At 38.2% G+C, this 21012-nt stretch overlaps 1 protein-coding gene across 1 annotated transcript in view; it reads left to right on the forward strand.

The window, feature by feature from the left end:
* The first annotated feature begins 3844 nt into the window (after positions 1 to 3844).
* Positions 3845 to 21012, forward strand: part of SYT10 (synaptotagmin 10) — a 68864-nt gene continuing 51696 nt past the window's right edge. The window contains exon 1 of the mRNA XM_047743116.1: positions 3845 to 4337. Within this exon, the coding sequence (XP_047599072.1) occupies positions 4187 to 4337 (151 nt within the window). The 5' untranslated portion in view covers positions 3845 to 4186. The remainder of the gene's footprint in view (positions 4338 to 21012) is intronic.

The raw sequence follows: 21012 nt of genomic DNA on the forward strand, positions 1-21012 counted from the left end.
TGCTCCAATTCAAAATACTCTGAGTCACATTGCAGTGCAGCCCCTGGTTATAAGCCTTATTAATATACTTGGGGCTTCAACTCCATATCTTCATGGTGAATATTTATACTTCATTATTTAGAGGAGCAAACACCTGAGAAACTTTTACAAGAAGAAGAATAACAACAAAACAAAATCAAGTTATTCAGAGAAAAAAGATACAATGTAGAAGCAGGGTGGGGAGCAGTTAAAAATACATAATTAATATGGTCAGATAAATAAGCACAGACTGTCTCCAAAAAATAAGTAACCCAAACAATTAGTAAACAAAAAAAGTATGTATTTCTTTGAACTCTAATAGCTGAAATTGTAGTGATTTGAGAGAAGGCTCAGAAAAGAAAGCCAAGGAAATCTCCCAAAACTTAGAGCACCAGGACGGGGTAATAGAGATGGAAAGTAGAAGAGAAATGAAAATTAGCGATTCCATCCTGGCAGTCAAAACTTCAACATAAAGGAGTTCCAGAGAGGAACTACCCAGAAAAACAGAAGGCAGAGAATTATTGAAGGAATAAATCATTAGCATTTCTCAAAATCAAAGGATTCAAAACTGAGTCCGTTTGAAGTGCTCACTGAGTATCCATCGGGATGAATGAATAAAATGAACACACTGGAAAGAGAGAAGACACCAAACCTTCAGAGTGATGAATCAGGCTGACCAAAGGATCTGGAGTCAGAATAGAAATGGACTTCTCAATAGCAATACCCATCCATGCAAACCAGAAGTCTGGTCATCTTACCAGCTGGGAGTGAGTGATGATGCCACTCTCCAAATTAAGGAACACGGGAGCAGGCCCAAGTATGTACAGGCAGTTAGAATTGGGCTTGTATGAATCTGAGCAGCAGAATACAGAAAAGCAAGATAGGAAGGTTTAAGTAAGTTACAATTTAATCCTTGTCTCTGATCTTCATTCAGACTGAACTCAGCCGTTCTGAAATTTCCTCGTTTACCCATCTTCTCAATGCTTGATATGGGGGTCAAGTAATATTTGAAATTACAGTTTTAGGAATGATTCCCAAATTCCCCTTACCTTAGAGAGATCTCTACCTAAGAAGTGACTCCCTCCCCTCCAGATTTTGAAAGAGCCATGGAAAGGGGGGGGGAGAATTGAGAGAGGATTGAACAATCAGGGAAATCATAGAGTTAACCATTTAAAATTACCTCTCAAGAGGCTGGCTTAGCTTATAGGGATGGCAATGAGTACTCCTGGGCTCTTCAATTCCATACCAATTCCTCCTCTACTTAATGCAGAGATCATTCAGAAGAAAGCTGTGTCAGCGACCTACCTGAATATTTTGACTATCAATGCCTCATTTATCACTTAGTATAGCAATTGGTGCTTAGTAAAATCAGTCTAACCTGCTCTCCCCTCCTTTACTATTTCAGCAACTCCTTCAAGTGTGGGTGGGGAAATAAATGCAAATCTTTATTGCTTGGGTTATTTGATGGGTAGGCTCTTGTTAGTTGAAATAGTTCATAAACATTTCTTAAAGATTGTAAATTGAAATTCTTGTGATATTATCCTTCGGCATTGAAAATAGTGACCAGTTTTTACATTTCCCACACCTCTTACCAGAGCTGTTAATAAGTGACAAGAAAAAAAACTGGTTTGATTCACCTGTTAATGAGCTGTATGAGATGGTCTAGTGAAGAAGGGGGGAAAAAAAAAAACCTTAGGATATTAATTTTAAATGAAAGCAAAAATATTTCAGACAAGTTCAGAAAAATGAATATACAAGTGAAATTAACTCTGCTTGTTGTGGAAACACAGGTGAGAGTAGTAACAGGCCAGGAACAGCATAAACAAATACCAGGAAAGTTTTATTCAGAATTCATTTACCTAATAATATTGAACGCCAAAATCAAACATAAGAGGGTCATGAGAAAGACCTGCATTACTCCACTTAAGCAATTAGAGTCTGCAAATAGTATAGAGATAAATTACTCATTTGGACTCCCACACAACTGTTTGCTCATACAGTAAATATGAAAGAACATTGAATTTCAGGTTGTCTTACATGGATCTATCTAGACTGTGGAGGACTAGAAGGCAAGGACAATTAGAAAGGGCCCTATTAAAGTGTGTTACTTTGTGGGACGCCTGGGTGGCTCAGTTGGTTAAGCGGCTGCCTTTGGCTCAGGTCATGATCCCGGCGTCCTGGGATCAAGTCCCATATTGGGCTCCTTGCTTGGCGGGGAGCCTGCTTCTCCCTCTCCCTCTGCCTCTGCCTACCACTCTGTCTGCCTGTGCTCACACTCTCTCTAACAAATAAATAAATAAAATCTTAAAAAAAAAAAAGTGTGTTACTTTGTTTCAAAGATACAGTAGATATTTAATATTTTTGACAGTGAAATTATTTCAAAATAGTCAATCTTATCTAAAAACCATTCAAATCAATATGCATAAAAACAAAAAAACAAAGCCTACAGAGTTTAGTTTGTCTTGATTCATGATAAAAATAGTCCTGGTTATACCAATTGTCCTATGAATCAGGTCAAAATGATTCAACTAATGAATGCTTAGCTACTTGGATGCTAGGCCTAGTATTTATAGTAAATTTACCATAGTGTCCTTACACAGGAAATAATTTATCATAAACTGCCTAGCAGTTAAAATAAGATTACTTACTCTACTAGTGTGAATACACTAACAAAGTCCTGATATTCCACTTCAAAAATAAAGATCCCCACCTAATAAAGTTTAAATAAATCTTTAGGTTATAAGAGGGTATCAAACTGTGTCTCAAAACAATTTAAGAACAATATAAATCCATTTACTGTAACCTTGCGGCACACACTAACATTATTTTGTAGTTGTAGCTCCATGAGTGCTTTTCACCCATTTGCATCAGAGAATTAGAAGAACAGGAGAGGCCCAGCCCTTCCTTTTACAGATTGAAAGAAGGACCTGAAAGCAATTTCAAGGTTAAACACAGGGGTGTGTGTGTGAGAGAGAGAGAGAGAGAGACAGACAGATTTGAACTTCATTCCCCTCCCCTTTAACACTCATGCCTTATTATATTCAGTATTTACGTGCAAAAGTGATAAAGAAGACAAGTTGTGCATTCTTAATTGCCCATTACGGATCAGTCGACAGTGAATATTAATACAAGCAACATTTCGTTTTGCGCAATACCTAACAGAGTTTAAAGAAAGAAAAAAATCAAAGGCAACAAATTAAAATCTGACTAAAGAATTTCTGCATAAAAAAAAACTGAACTGGCTAAATAGGAATTTATGTTACTGTGAATTTCAGTGATAGCAATAAAAAGAACTCTCGGATTAAATTTTGTCTCTAAAATCATCATCATTAGAAATCACTTTAAACATGCTTTCCAGGCACATCTTTCTTTTCTGTATTCACGTCTGGCTTGATTATTCATCTGTTCATTTTTGTAATTTAACTTATTCAGTTTATATTCACTTGAAATGACTTTTCAGAAAAGTAAAACCCGAGAAACCAGAGAGAGCAGCACACATGTGTAGCAAAGTTGGAGAGGTAGAGGACTGAGGTTCGGGTGGGGGCGGACCGAGGCTGGGAAAAGTACGGAGAAAACGGAGATTTCTCTAATCCCCGCCCCGCTGCATCCAGTACCCGAAGCCTAACCAGGGACCCCACCACGGGCTCTGGGCCGCGCGTGCTCCGGGGCCAACTCCATCCCCAGCTCGGCGGGGAGGGGGCGCTGCGGGTACCGCCACGGGTCGTCCAGGCCCGCGCCGGGCTGCGATTGGACGCGCCGCCGCCAGGCACCGGCCAGAAGCACAAACACGCTTGGAAGAGGAGGGGGGCGGTCTAGCGAGCCGGGGGCTTAGGCTTTTTTACGTCTCCCCCCGCCTCACCCCCCCGCACTCCATGCCGGGTCTCTCTCTCCAGCTCCCCTCGACTGGCTGGCACGGCGGGAGAACTGGCGCAAACCTCGCCGCCGCAAGCCTCGCGCGGGTTCCAGCCCCAGCCTCTCCGCCTTCCCCGGCGCCCTCCACTCCTGCCATGGGGCTAACTTGCGGCTCCTAAGAGTTGCCGTCTCTGAGCAGCGCACTCTCCCGCCCATTTCCCCGCGGGCGGGCGATGGCTTAGGGCGCCCGAGGGGCCAGCCTAGAGGTAACGGGAAGGGGAAAGGGACGGCTGAGTGGGGAGTAAGAGGCCAAACAATGAGTTTCCACAAGGAGGACGGAGTGAGCAGCCTGTGCCAGAAGGCGCTGCACATCGTCACCGAGCTGTGCTTCGCGGGCCAGGTGGAGTGGGAGAAGTGCTCGGGCATCTTCCCCCGGGACAGGGGCAGCCAGGGCGGAAGCAGCACAGGTAACCGGGAAGGGCTCCTCTCGCTTCCGCGCGCCCAGCCGGAACCCCGCGCGGCGCCAGGCGTCTGTGGGATGCCGCGCCTTCCTACCTTGCTCCTTCTTCCGCGCAGCTCCTGGAGACTTCGAGCGTGGGCTGTTCGGGTTTGGCGTCCTCGTCTCCACCTGCCCGGCTTCTTCCACTTCCCTAGTCTGCTCGTTGCCCGCCGCGCCGTCCCTACTTGCTCCCCGGCTCCCGCACCTCCACTCCGCCGCTCTCCCACGCCTGCGGGCTCCCTTCCGGGGTGGCGAGGCGAGCGCGGGCGGCTGCGCCCAGCCCGCTTACCCAGCGCTGCCCGCGGGAGCCGCTCGCCCGCGGGACTAGCGCTGCGCTCTCTCATCTCGCCAGTCGCGGGTCGCGAGCTTGGGTAAGAGGCCGGACCCGAGAATCCCCGCTTGGAAGTGAAGAAGCGCCTTGCAAATGGGGCTGCCTTGGATTCCGGGAGCGGAAAGGTTCCCAGGAGGGGTAACTAGGGGCTGCAACCTGTCGAGCTTTTGACAGTGTCCAAGTCCCTTTATTAAGTATGATTTTGTAGGGCTTTTTGAACGTTGGCAAAACAGCAGGGCTTATTGATCCCATTTTTTTTTCAGGCGGCAACTAAGGCTCTGGTCACAGATAAAGCGGAAGGACAAAAAAATTTATAAATTCTTCCCGCACACATGCCCTCATACACACCCAAACACACGGGCATTCTCCCTCTCCGTTCAGGAAACTTGTAAAAAAAAAAAAAAAATGGGGTGGGATGGAGAAGGACATCGACCGTCAGAAATCTGCAGGTGGAAAGTAGCCTCAGGCGACAGGTTTTTCTCGGGGAGTGGGGGGAACCGTATCAGAACTACTGTTTGGTCACGTTTGGGTAGGGTTTTAACCACCTGCGCAATGTTTGGTTTGTGCAGCCTGTTGTGCTGTTCACACGAATGAAAGGGACTCCAGAGTTGCGGGCCGCGTGATTTCAAGAGTCCCTTGCGAGGGTCACTTGTTGCTTTGGGAGACAAACACTGGTTTCAGGATTTTGGGCATCCGGCTGGAAGATTGCCATTCCTAATGTGGGTCTCGTTTCCCTCTCTTTGCTCTCCTGTCATTGTTCTCTCCCGGAGGGGCTTCGTGGGTTGAGGGTAGCCAGGGCAACAAGTAAGAGCTGGACCGCTCGACGCGAGTGGAGCACAACTACTGAAAGCCTGGGAAGGCGGTCAGGAGGACACTGTTAGCGACTCTCTCCTGCCCACCACCACCGCTGAAGAAAAGGGAAAGGAAATGGAGTGTGTTGCGGGGGGTGGAGAGATGTGGTTTATTTACATACCATTTCGTAAACGGAGTATCTTTGGTGTTTTCATATTTTCTGGTCATGGCCCCAGAAACCAAGGGAAGCTTCTTTCTGTCTGCAGAGATTCTGCTACTTGGAGCAGAATGATACATATAATTGGTGCTGTCCACATGCTGGAAACTTAGACATTTTGCAAATATACAAACACAAGTCTTTATCTCTTGTTCAGTGGGTGTCAATTCCTAGGAATGTATGAAAAAACTATTAGTGGAAGGGACTGGTGAATACTGTGTATATGCGAGTCCTGCGTTTGGTTGCTAAGGATGAGATAAACCCTCAAAATAGTGTGACCTTAGAAGTCCTCTGTGGTGCTATTGGATAAAGTCTTCTGAACTGTCTTTAGCAATATACATGCTAAAGATAAGACTCAGAGGAGGGGGTGGTGAAAGAAATTAGAGTATTTAAACTTAAAGACCTATAATTTGGTCATTTAACAGTTGATGCTGTGATCCAACTGTTTGTGATCACACACCAAGTAGTGGTTTCCTGGGTCTCAGAGTGTCTGGTAATGAGGACGATTTGTGAAGGTTGGAAACCAATTACTAGCTTATAAATCTTTCTAAGTACACAACCATATAAACTTAAGGTATAACACAGTATACGAATTGCAGAAAGGGTTTGGGCTTGTTCTAAGCAATACAGGAAGTAGTTGTAGTCCTCATTCCTGTTGGAATTTTTGGACGCTTGGATAGAAAAAAGTGGGGAAAAACTAGCCTAAAACAATTACATGGATATTTTTCTCCTGTTCAGTGAAATAAATATACTATCCAAATGGGGTATTTGATTTAATATATGAATATATTTTGAGTGGCTACCACTAAAGAAGACATTCTATTAGGTTGTATATTAGATATAAAGATGTCTAAGATTACTTTACATATTCTATTTGTAAATCTATGGAACAATCAGAAATAGAATACTTTAACCCACAAATCAACTCCCAACACCAATCGATAATGGTGAAATGGATTCAGCTATTATTTACTGAATCTTTGTATTAATTAGCCACTCAGCTTCACATTGTTCATTTTCTTATAACTTATGAACATGTGCCCTTTATTATAAGTCCCTAAATAAAAACACTTCTTATAGGTGATCCTTCTTCTCACTGTTTGTTTAATGGGAAACACATTATTGGTAGGAGGACATTGACATTGATTGGTACAGTGGTTATTTACTTTGCATGTTAATCAGCACTGCCCATATGGTGTCAGTTATTCAAAGGTTGCTGTGACAATTGCAAGCTTCCAGATTGAGTGTATTTTTAGATTCCTGCACATAGGAGTAGAAGGGGAGAAATTCCAGTAATCCCAATTAAAGCCATTCTACATTAAAGAACTAATAAATCAGGTATATAAATAAGATATGCTCCTACTGGTTTTTCAGATGCCAATAAAAACATCCTTTTTAGTATAACAGCAGTAGCAGAAGCAGCAGCAATGTTACTGGCATTAAGGATCTACCAATCAAGTAGACCAATGCCATGTTTTCATAAAAATTTATGAAGATGTAGATTGAATCTGCCAACACTAGTTAGTATACTTTCTTGGAATAGTTTGTTAGAGACATTATTGATGTCAACATTACCCCTTCACTAGAAAGTTGATCACGTGCAGTTTTTAGAAAATCAAATTTTTGCCCTCTTTTTACCACTGATACTCCCCTCTCCCCATGGACATGTCACCCACTAAGTTCATCTCCATGTACAACATGATTTAATACTAGAATGCTTAGGGAAAATACAAAACAATATAGCCACCTAAAATGTTATTTTTCAGATATACTGTAAATAAGATACATAATAGTTTTTGAACTGCATTTGGGTTCATTGCTGGTCAGTCTTTAACTGCTACTCCATATCCAAATGTTTATGAGGTTTTAGGAAACTATGTTGCTTAAAAGGCAGACCTCATAAATCATAAATAATCAAACCCAGTGAAGCACTCAGTCATATCCTAATTGTATAGACCTATTTTAAATAAACATTTAATTCATCATTGTTTTAACTTTGCATTTTTAACTTTCAATTTGGGACTAAAAATTCTAAAAAAAGTTTAAACAAATTTTTCTAAATTCATACATGTGTTCCTCAATTTTTTTAGATGTGGAGATAAGGAGGTCTATCAAAAAATTTCCTTAAAGTTACTTGACTAATAGAAGAGATGGCTAAGTAAAATTTTAAAAGTATGTCATGATTGTCCTCTGAGATTAAAGCATTTTAAGTCTATGATAAGGACTTAAAATGAATAAGGGTGTTTCATAGGTTTTCTCTACAGACACAAAGCAGATGACTACTCAATCAATTCATAATTCTTATATCACTACACCACTGAGTTTTGTACATTCTAATGGTTGTATAAAGAGTTACAATTTAGGGCGCCTGGGTGGCTCAGTGGGTTAAAGCCTCTGCCTTCAGCTCAGGTCATGATCTCAGGGTCCTGGGATCGAGGCCCGCATCGGGCTCTCTGCTCAGCGGGGAGCCTGCTTCCTCCTCTCTCTGCCTACTTGTGATCTCTCTCTCTCTGTCAAATAAATAAAATCTTAAAAAAAAAAAAAAGAGTTACAATTTAGAAATATAGAGGAAATTTTTCCTTAAGACTAATAGGTCTGAGAAAGAGTAATTGAACCATAATGAATTCAGATATGCCAATATGAAGAAGAATGTGTGAGAGGATTTTTTTCCTTCTTCCACAGTCATTCCAGTGAAAAACGGCCACCTTCTATTTCTAGTCTTTTTTACATGATCATCAATACATATTGTGCTTGGTCTCATTTGCTCCAAAGGGAAATGAACAACTACCTTCAAAGGCCAAGTCAGTCTCAGCAAACATGTATTTTTGTTAATTCTGAGATATCAATATTTTGGCAATACTGACTGGACCTTTTTTTGCTTTAATCTTTTTTTTTTTCTTGAAACAAATTAAGATCTGTATTTTCTCTTTATATGAGCTGTAGATCTCTGAAATATGGTTCTTACAAGGTCTATATACAAGGTCTATAGCTGCCCATTTCATTCAAGTCTCTTTTCTTTAAAAGCTAATCATCATTGTTACATTGTTTTATGCAAAAAACAAATGGAATGCACTTGCATTCACTTATAAGATTTCATTTTTACGAAATGCTGGTAGAAGATAAACATCACAAATGTTTATTGGAATCTCTAATGACAAAATTATCTATATTTTGCAAATATAATTGTGTGCTTCCTGATATGTACATTAAGTCAGTAGAATACAAGCTCTTTGAGAGCAGTGGTTTCTCTACTGTCTTATCCTTAGTACCTAGAAAAATCTGTGGCTCCTACTAGAGTCTCAACAAATATTTGTTGAAGAAATGAAAGAAAGAATAAATGAATTAATAAATTTATCCTCAAGAAACCAGTTTCTTTATTTGTAAAATGATGGGTGCTATTTAATAATTTCCAAATTCCTCTGAAACTATATTATATATACTTGTGTCTTCATGTCTCCAGTGTCCAATACAGAATCCAGGTAGATAGGCATGCAAAATATGTAGTTTATGAAAATTGCAGAAATTAAAGCATTTGAGGCATTTAAAACCTAGAACATGAGCAAGATACTAATGAAAAGGCAACTGAACCCCATATGGATGTCCACTGAGTTTCCCTGGAGTGTGTTCAGGAAAGGCTAACATCCAGTGGCTAAATTTTTAAGTGTTGCATAATAAAACTATTGACTTTATTGAAGTTCTAGAAAAATGGGACTATCCACTTAAAATATCAATTTTTAATAGTAAAGAAAGCCTGTTTGCTGAAGTAGAAAATAGCATGGGAAAAAATAATATCATTATTCAAATGCCTATTAGTCATACCACTTAGAATTAGAAATCATCATTTTGCAGTGGCAAAAACAAAGGCAGGAAAAATTAGCAACGTCCCCTCAAATCACAGCTATTTAATGATGCAACTAGGATAAGAACCCAGGACTCCTTAGATCCTATCCTAGGTTCACCAAAAAGTAGGAATAGGAAGATTTCCTGGGAGACACATTCTTGGTGCTATAGAGCACTGGAACAAATGCTTGTAAGGATAGGCTCTTATCTATAATAATACCATTGGCTATAATTAGTGCCATATTGGTAATTTTTTTAAAGATTTATTTATTTATTTTAGAGACCCAGCATGCGTGAACAGGGCAAGGGGCAGAGGGAAAAGGAGAGAGAGAGGGGCAGACTCCCCGCTGAGCACAGAGCCTGATGCTGGGCTCCATCCCAAAACCCTGAGATCATGAGATGAGCCTAAATAAAGAGTCAAAATCAAGAGTCAGATACTTAACTGAGCCACCCAGGTGCCAGTATTAATAAGATTTCTCAGTGTGTAATTATGACCCAAATCCCCAGATTTCTTTTTGTTAGATGTATTGTTATACAAGTATAAGACACAACATTCTTCATTTTCCTTACTTGAGTACATGAATGCATTTGTAATTAAGTGTACTAGAGTGTTTATTCATGAATTCTTAGCTAAATATAACTAATTTATTTGAACAGTAAAATCATGTAAAAGATTTTAGTGTGTCCAAAATGCACAACTTTCAGCTCATGTAATTACAAATATAGCTCCTTTTGTATGTCCATAAGTAAGCCTGTAATGAAAACAGATATGAAATTGTCAGTTAAATTATTTTTATTACTTTGTAATTAGAAAAAAATAATACATTAAAAATTTTGCTTTATTTTCCTGCCATATTTTGGGTATTTGATGTAAGTTATCAACCATCTGTATATATCATTATTAGCAGTGCTATAATGTCAAAGAAAACTAGACCCCCTAATAGGAAGTGTTATTAGTAAAGTTTAGTAAATTATTTTGCTTGTTTCTAATTTGTACAATACCAATTTTTTCTGTTGGTTGAATATCCAACACTGGCCAAGTTTAGAAACAGAATCCCTAACCGAAGAGATGGCTTCTTTTTTTTCTTTTTTTTTTTTAAGATTTTGTTTATTTAATTGTCAGAGAGAGAGAGAACACAAGCAGGGGCCACAGCAGGCAGAGGGAGAAGCAGGTTCCCGGCTGGGCAGGGAGCCCAATGTGGGGCTTGATCCTGGGATCATGACTGAGCTGAAGGCAGATGCCTAACCGACTGAGCCATCCAGTCACCCCAAGAGATGGTTTCTTGTTATTATATAACAAACTCATTTTCTTTTTCCTTATAATGTTAAATATTCTAATTGACTACTGAAGCTGTAAGAGCTGACATTAACGAGGCTTACGTAAGACTATCAGAAAATAAAACTCCGTGTGTGTGTGTGTGTATATCTACACACACACATCACATGACTATATAATCATGAAATTGTGCTGTGATGCCTCAGAGCTAGAAGGGTAGAATGATGGAGGTGGGGGGACTGGTATTAACTTTTTTTTTAATCCAGGTGGATTCTGAGGTATGTTAGGATGTTCTCTTTAATATTGTTATTGAATAGAGACATTACAGTCAATTGAAGAAACCTTGTAAATGTCAATTTGTTCATCCTGCAGAATTATTTTAATCAAACAATGAGGACTACTATTTATAGTCTTTATTATTCCTTTCATTCTATTTCAGTAGTCATATTTATAGGAATAATTGACAAAACTATCAAGAAGCATATTATCATTCCTAATATGTTACAGTATGAGTTGTTACTCTATCCAAGAGATAGTGTTAGCATTATGCTTTTATTCAACAAATATTTATTGAACACTTTTGTGAAAGCCACTATGCCAGATGTTAAAATGTACTCATACCATTAATTAAACAGTATGTATAGTTCAAGTTATTATAAATGTAGAAGATAGTCACAGTTTATAAATTACTCAATTATGAACATATGTAAAGAATTTTTATACATTTGGATACTTTTATACTGTATTTAGTACCATATTTGATACCATATTTGATTGAATCTAAGATGCTATTGATAAGAGACACCAGTATTTAAATGATACCAAAAAGGAAAAAGAATGTTGTTAAATTGTGGCTTAATGCCTTCTTATCACACAGAATTTTTGCTTCATACTTATGTAAAGACTTCTTTTAAAACTGACATAAATTTTTTATATCATATTTATTTATTTATTTTTCTTTTTTATAAAAATATAAACATATAATATATTTTATATATTTTTATATATTTTTTTATATTTTTTTATAAAAATATAAACATATAACATATTTTATAAAAATATAAACATTTTTTATAAACATATAATATATTTTTATCTCCAGGGGTACAGGTCTGTGAATCGCCAGGTTTACACACTTCACAGCATTCACCATAGCACATACCCTCCCCAATGTCCATAACCCCACCCCCCTTCTCCCAACCCCCCTCCCCCCAGCAACCCTCAGTTTGTTTTGTGAAATTAAGGGTCACTTATGGTTTGTCTCCCTCCCAATCCCATCTTGTTTCATTTATTCTTCTCCTACCCCCTTAACCCCCCATGTTGCATCTCCACTTCCTCATAAATTTTTAAAATTATATCACTGTTGCACAAACATAAAAAGGAAAACATATAAATGGGTTAAAATAATTTTAAATTAAAATTGAGTGTGGTTCGGGGCGCCTGGGTGGCTCAGTGGGTTAAAGCCTCTGCCTTCAGCTCAGGTCATGATCCCAGGGTCCTTTGTTTGAGCCCCATATAGCACTCTCTGCTCGGCAAGGAGCCTGCTTCTCTCTCTCTCTCAATCTGCCTGCCTCTCTGCCTACTTGTGATCTCTCTCTCTCTCTGTGTCAAATAAATAAATAAAATCTTTAAAAGAAAATAAAATAAAATTGAGTGTGGTTCTTCTGAATGGGTTTTTGATTCAAAATTGGTGATACCTTTGTTTGCACTCATTATTGGGATCTATGACATCAAGAATGCCTTAAAAGAATTCATAAAAGATACAAAGGCCATTGGCGTTGTGCTCTAAGCTACTTGTACAGTTATGTGCAATGTTAGCAATGTTGGCAAGCTCACTTGACTCACTGCCTTCACCCTCCATCCCCAATAAAAGTTTGGCTTGTAAGGTTAGGGGTAGGCTTCACGTTTTCTCTACTGTTTTCTTTCAAGCCACTAAGACTTCACTTTCTGTGACTTCCAACATTGATGCTTTTGCTTTAGCACATACTCAGAATAAATTATGACACACTTACTTCCTGGCTATTAGTGATTGTAACAAGCCATTGATACTAAGTTATATTCTAATTTCAGAAAATGAAAATCTTTTAAAATGTGCATTTTACAATCAATTAAGTATAGTATTAACATAAAGTTGTTTATGTTTACTGAAATTCAAGAAAAACGCAAAAGTCAATACAGTTAAGTGGAAATTAAAGAAACACTGTTGCAAGGATGATATGTTTATTATGTATTGGATTGATAGATGAAAAAGAGACTGCTAGTTGTTTCCTAGTATTCATTTTCCTCTTTCATTTCACAGTATCAGAATCCTTTATTTTTAGTTAGGTATGTGGCAGCATTAAAATAAATTTAAAATTTTTTAAATTTAAAGATGACAACTTTTCTGAGCTTTCTTTTTGGTTTGGTGCAACCACGTGACTAAATCCAACCATCAGGGGGTGCCTGGGTACCTCAGTCAGTTAAATGTCTGCTTTCAGTTCAGGTCATGATCCTGGGGTCCTGGGATGGAGCCCTGCATCAGGCTCCTTGCTCAGCCGGAAGCCTGCTTCTCCCTCTGCCTGCCACTCCCCCTGCTTGCTCTCTCTCTTTCTCTGACAAATAAATGAATAAAATCTTTAAAAATCAATCAGTCAGTCAATCAGTCTCACCACCAGCAGGTTAGCAGCAATGATATGTACTACCTCCAGGCTGTGCCCTTAAAATAAAAGTACATACTCTCACCTTCCCTTTCCCTTGTTATTCTGCCACTCAACTGCCTGGAATGTAGACATGGTTAACTTGCCTTCTTGGACTTTAAGGAAAAGGCAAAAACCTTTGAATAGCAAAACAAATTGAAGAAACCAGGATTCTAGACACCTTGAAGCTGATGTGTATGCCCTGGCCTGCTTATGTTGGGACAATTAATCACACAGTTAATTACACTGAGAAATAAAGTTCTCCCTTGTGTAAGTCATTGTTAATTTGGCCCCTTGTTACAAAAATCAGAATTATGCCCTGTTATAACACTAGAGCTGATCCTTGAACAACGTAGGATTCAACTTTGCAGATCCACTTATATGTGGATTTTTTAATAGTACAGTAAGTACTCTAAATGTATTTTCTTTTTATGATTTACTTAAAAACTGTATTTTCTCTAGATTACTTTATTGTAAAAAGATAGTATTTAATACATATACAAATATGTGTTAACCAAGTGGTTATGTTATTGGCAAGGCTTCTGGTCAGCAGTAGGCTATTAATAGTTAAGTTTTGGGGACACTTGGGTGACTCAGTCAATTAGGCGTCTGAATTTTGATCTCAGCTCAGATCATGATCTCAGGATCCTAGGACTGAGCCGCATGTAGGGCTCCACACTCAGCAGGGAGTCTGCTAATGTCTCTCCACCTGCCCCTCTCCCCACTTGATTTCTGTCTTTTGCATATAAATAAATAAAATCTGTTTAAAAAATTAAAAACGAAATATAAATAAAGTTAAACTTTTAGGGAGCCAAAAGTTATATGGAGATTTTCAACTCAGGGTAGTGCCCCAATCCCCTCTTTATTTAAGGGTCAACTGTAATACCATTATGAAGAGGATAAATAGGTTAACTTTAAAGATAATTCCAAATTTTTATCCTAGACCCAGTTTTCCTCAACTTTTTTTTTTTAAGATTTTATTTATTTATTTGACAGAGATCACAAGTAGGCAGAGAAGCAGGCATAGAAAGAGGAGGAAGCAGGCTCCCTGCCGAGCTGAGAGCCTGACACAGGGCTCGATACCAGGACCCTGGGATAGTGACCCAAGCCGAAGGCAGAGGCTTTAACCCACTGAACCACCCAGGCGCCCCTCCTCAACTTTTTTTGAATAAGAGTTGCAAATTTGAGTTTTATTCCCCCTCTTTATGGAATGATGCCATAAATGTGGTCTGTGTTCTAGCAGTAATGGGAAGCAACCAAATAAAGAAAGAAAAGGTTTAGAACACCAATGAACTAAATTGTAACTTTTTAAAAAATATTTATTTGACAGACGGAGATCACAAGTAGGCAGAGAGAGAGGGGGAAGCAGGCTCCCTGCTGAGCAGAGAGCCCGAAGCAGGACTCAATCCTAGGACCCTGAGATCATGACCTGAGCTGAAGGCAGAAGCTTAACCCACTGAGCCACTCAGGGACCCCTAAATTATAATTTTTTTATTAATTATAGGAAATCATATATTTGTACATTTTGAAAACCAAAGAACTAGAATTTTAAAATTTTTAAAAATGATACAGAACAGATAAGAATATCAAGGTAGTGGTGATGGAAATTGAGAGCATGCCAACTGCTCTGGGCTTTTCTGTGTGATCTTTTCTGTCTGCATAGGTAGTAGGCAATTAGATCTAACATATTTTACAGGCCTCCGAGAATTCAAATGCTATGGTCTGGATATAAAGACTATATAGTAAAGTTCTGCTTTACTAAGTTTCTGAAGAATCACATTTTTTGGCTTATTCTGTTTTCTGATGAGAGTTGTCTTAGTTTTTTAGAAGTGGGTCACTTTATTTTGAGATATTAAGACACAATAAGAGAGTAAGATCTCTATAGCAAAAGTGAGTCAGAGATATCCAGTCAGAAAGATAAGTAAATAGATAGTGGTAAAGCAATGGTTATGCATATATATGTAATCAAACCAGAGTTTGAGCAGTTTTAAACCTGATTATCTTGGTACCTAATCTAATATCTGTATAATTCATTAACTCTTAGTCTTACCAAGATATAATACGATGAATGTCATATAATGGATTCTTTTTAACTATCCAGAGACATTGTAAATTTGAGATAGATCCTACTCATCAAGTTTGCCATTGCAAGGAATAACTTCAGAGGCTCTGCCCCGAAGGCAATCCATTTATATTCATCACTCTGGCCTCCCAGTGTTGACCCCTTTTCTCCAGTGATCTTTTCTCTACCTTACCTCGCCAGTCCCCAACCAAAAGTTCCTATGCTTTCACCTTTTCTCATTTGGAAACTCCAGCCCATTCACCTTTTCTACTTCTCTGAATTCTCTGCCAATAAATATGGCACCATACTTAATGTTGCATCATTTCATCATCTCAGTCATTTTTTTCCTTTGAAGTATATTGGTTCAAAAGAACCCTCAATTCTGAACAGAAATCCTATGTTTCTCTATTCGAGTTTCTCCTGTTCTCTACAATTCTTATTTTAAAACTTTCCCAGTGTGTTCAAATATTCCAAACGATTCCCCCAAATATCACTAAATAACTGGCAGTTGACCCTAACTTCTACTTTGGAGAGAAGATACTACTTATAAGGAATTCACTTGACTTTCTGCCCAAAGACCTATAAACTTACGTGATTCCAGAACCATCTACTTTTTCTTGCAAAGGAAAAAATGAGGCAGTCCTTTCACCCTCACTTCAGACCCCATCCATCCATTGTCTCCTGTTTTGGGACTTCACCATTAATTATGCATTCTGCTTAACTTTCTGTGTACTCTTGTCTGATTCCTTCTTCTAATTTTTAAAACATGCTTGAATACTACACATCCTGATAAAACATCTTCATCAACTCCATATGCTATTCTAGTTATTCCTTTCTCTCTCCTCCTTTCCTTCATCCGGTTTCCTGAAGGAATTATCTACTCTTCCAGAATCCACTTCATCATTCCTATCATTTATTTAACCATATTAAACTGGTTATACAGCCTCTGCTTCACTAACTTCATTGAATTCATCAAAGACCTACTTGTTAATGTTAGTAGTTACTTATTCTAATTGAACTTACTTTAACTTTTTTATATGGTTGATCACTTCTTAAAATATTTTTCTCCAAACTCTGTGAAAACACATTGACCTGATTTTCCCCCCATACTTCTCTATTATTTTTTAATCTCCTATACACATAGATTCTTTGTTCCTTTAAGTTCTTTTTCTTTAAATATTGATGTACTCAGTTTTCTCTAGAATTTCTGTCTTCTTTCGTGGATCCAGATTCCACTATTTTAAAAAGTCCCTTAACTTTATCTTTAGTTGCAGTCATCCATGACCAATAGCTTCCTCAAAATTTCTACTTGCCTGATCACAAGTACTTCAAACTCAGTATGACCAAAGCTGAAAGTCATGGTCTTCCTGACTTTGTCATCCTATTTGTCTCCTGCTAACTCACATTCTTGTCCTTCAGTCTTCACACTCCTTAACTAGAGTTTTAAACTTCCAATGATTTCCTGAATCTGCTCTTTTCCCCATTCCAGCAAACCTCATTCAGAACCACTATAATCCCGTTGTGGATGACTACTATCATAATCTGTTAGCTAGTTTTGCCTCTTCTAGTCTCATTTCCACTCTGATCTTCTCCCTAGCCAGAGTGTTACTTCTGAAATGTGTATCTGACCTTTTCAGTATCCTGACTGAAGGTCAAGACTGAAGTTACTGATTTTCTTTGAACTAAGTCTAGACTCATAACGTTTTTCATGCCGTGGTTAATTATTGACTTGTAATCATAAAAAAATCATTTAAAATATGTTGATGACTTTATAAATTCTTCCAGATCCTCCATTAATATTTTTAAATTCAGATATTTTTTTATTTTGCTAAACACATTTTGTTGAAAAAAAAAATCATAAAGACCCAAGGATTAAACAGTTGGTTTGGGTTTTTTGTTTTGTTTTGTTTTGTTTTTTAAGGATTTATTTATTTATTTATTTGACAGACAGAGATTACAAGAAGACAGAGAGGCAGGCAGAGAGAGAGAGGAGGAAGCAGGCTCCCTGCCGAGCAGAGAGCCCGATGCGGGGCTTGATCCCAGGACCCTGGGATCATGACCCAAGCCGAAGGCAGAGGCTTTAACTCACTGAGCCACCCAGGCACCCCTGGTTTGGGTTTTTAATACTTATAATTTAATTACTTACAATTATAATAGCAATGTAAAAATGTAATGTAATGTAATGTAAAAATATATAAAATATATACATATAAAATACAATAAGCTTACTTTTATAACTTTAGTTTTATTTTTTCAGGATAAAATTGGAATTATCCCAACTTTTCTCACTCTTTGCTGTTGAGAACAAATACCTTTTCCCCTTTGCTCTGTTTTTGGATGAAAGGAGCTATAAGATAGGAATAATCCTGGAATCTTGGCCAACCCCCATCTCTGAGAAATGCCATTTCTCCCTGTCTCTCCCTTCTTTGAGGTGTAAGCTTCATATCCTCAGGAAACAAATATTCTCTACTCCTTCATGTAGTAAATTTTACAAGGTCCAATCCTCATGGGGAATACCTGTGGTGGTCCAGCCAGGCTTGTGACTATATGGACAAGTGTAATTAAATTCAAGGTAGTATATTAGTGAGTTCACTTTCTGCTACACCTAAGCTGATAGCTGCTAGTATTTATTTGCTACCTGTTTAAACACTGTGTCTGCCTCTCAGTTGTTCTGAGCACATATGGGTAGAAAAATGGGATATTATTTGTTAGCTTCCTGAAACATTAGCATTTACTTAGAAATAATGGTGTTCATTTTAAACAAATTCACTCCTTTCAGTACCAGATATCATTAGATGAGTCTCTCCTCTTCTTACTAATTTGTGAATCACCATTCAATCTGCACCCCATCTATAACTATGCCTCTTTTTCCCTCAGTACTCTTGTTTAAAGAAAAGTAAATAGGCGATAGCAACCCATCACTGTACTTACTATGCAAATTACAATGCTAACTATTTTATATACATTTACTTAAACCTGACAACACCCTATGAAATAAATATAAATACCTCTTTTTTTTCTGAGCCTCTTAAAACCTAACTAACCAACCTGCCCAAAGTCACAGTGGTGGAGTTGACATTTGAACCCAGATCTATAAACTATATTGTAAGCTCTATTATAGGCTATATTGTACTATCTTCCTAGTACAAGGATTTTTGCATATTCCCTCCAAATCACTCAATTTTTTTCATCCAGCCACCTTGAAATCCACAGATATTTGAGTTCCTTGTCAGATAACTCCCAAAATATGTATGCAGTAACTCCATAAACACTTTTGACCATGAAATAAATACCAGACACTAAAACAGTGAGTACATTCGGTTTCTGCTCTGAAGATCAAGGAATGAGAGTATATGTAGGACGGGAACATCTGGAAAAACATAATAAGTACAGATTCATAATGTCTTATCCACAATTATGAAACCTCAAAATGCTGAAAACCAAAAAATTATGCTGTAAATTTTAGCACTTTGGCATCAACACCTTACCTGAATTGGCATTAAGCCACTTATAATCTTCAGTGATCCCACTCAGCGTGACTAATTCATACATTTCATTACAGATATATTGATGTGTTTGATTACTGTATGTTATCCCAGATAATGTGTACCATGTTGCCTTTCTAATGTCCAAAAGAAAATAATAATTTTTGAAAAACATCATGTCCCAGAGATGGGATAAAGGATTAAAAGACAATCAAGTTCTTATAATAGCAGAGTTACAGTGTTCAAAGCTCTTAGGAATGGAAGAGGCAGAGAGGGTCAAGAAAGAGGAACTATTGGATCTGATTGTTGAATACAAATTTGCCAGGCAGCCAAAGAGCAGAAGAAAATGCAGTTACATGGAGCTACATGAAACAGCCTAAACAAAATCACAAGACAATAATATGTGGTCAGGGGAAGGGGGTTAGGTGGGAAGGCAGCAAAAGAATAAAGCTGATCAATACCAAGTGGTCAAATCCCAGAAATGCTATGGGATGCCTTACAAAGTTTGGATTTGTCCCAGATGGTTAAAAAGTGACCTGGAAGGATGTTAGGCCAAGACAGGTAAGGCAACCATATGTCTCAAATGCCAGGACAGGATTGGGTTCTTCCTGCTATCCTGGCATGACTGGTAGCACAGCTTTTCACTTTCACAAGTAACTAGTGTGGATGAAATAGTTTATGGTCCCCTAAAAGGTAGACCCAGATACTGATTTTATTTTTTTATTTTTTAAAGATTTTATTTATTTATTTGACACAGAGAGAGAGATTACAAGCAGGCTGAGAGAGAGGCAGGCAGAGAGAGAGAGGGGGAAGCAGGCTCCCTGTTGAGCAGAGAGCCCGATGTGGGGCTTGATTCCAGGACCCTGAGACCATGACCTGAACTGAAGGCAAAGGCTCAACCCTCTGAGCCACCCAGGCGCCCCCAGACACTGATTTTAGAAAGAAAATTGTCATCAGTAGGGAAAATGGAATTAAGGTCAGAGATTTCCACAGCACTTTTTCCTAGGATGAGAACAACCTTGTGAATGCCAAAGCCCATCACTTGGGAACCGTGGCATAAATGAATGCCATCAAATTTTTGTGGGTAGAGCATAAGTTCTCTAATAACCATAAGTAAGAAGGGAGGCATTTTCAGTTGTGAACTGAAAACTACTTGCATCCTTGCCCTACCCACATTGTCCTGCAGTTTCCTTGTTTCTTGGCTTTTGGCTCCAACTGGGTAGAAATGAGCAGTTAAAATAGCCATAAAAATATAATATAAATGGAGCCAAATATACATAAAGATTATGAAACCATAATTATAGTATTTACTCCTTCATTTAAAGCCATAGTTAATCATCAGGAAGCACATTTTATATATTTTTTCTTTTTTTCCTCAAGTCCTGGGACTAATGAACAATTAAAAAGTAAAAATAAGGTAAACTACAAAATGTAAACTATGATCACACATTCCTCATCAATGGAATATAAATGGGAAAGATATTCAATGGTTGCTTTAGTAAGCAACTGGAAAAATGAGGTAAAATATCAATATCTATGTATAATAGCGTGTCAAATTAATTTTTAATCTCATAATTAAGTAGAATTAAAAACTTGGAATTATTTCAATTTCTGAATAGGTTTCCATTAGCTACAAATTAAGAGTTTAAGCACAGCCATTTTATCTTACTAATCAGGAAAATGTAAATTAAAGCCAGGTATCATTTCCCGATCGTATTAGTGAAAATTAAAGTACATCAGCATTTTTTGAGACTGTAGGAACTGGTAAACTCATAAAATGTTTTTGTTATAGTTACTCTGGGGTTCTTTTGGAAATATCTAGTAACATTAAATACGTGCATAACCTATGACTTTGCAATTCTATTTTTAGATACTGACCTTAGAAAGATATTCACAATTACACACAAGAAGTAAGGTGCAAGGATGCTCATTGTAGGTAACTGTTGTAACAGCAAAACACTGGAC

The sequence above is a fragment of the Lutra lutra genome, chromosome 8 (genome assembly GCF_902655055.1).
Source record: "Lutra lutra chromosome 8, mLutLut1.2, whole genome shotgun sequence".
NCBI lineage: Eukaryota > Metazoa > Chordata > Mammalia > Carnivora > Mustelidae > Lutra > Lutra lutra.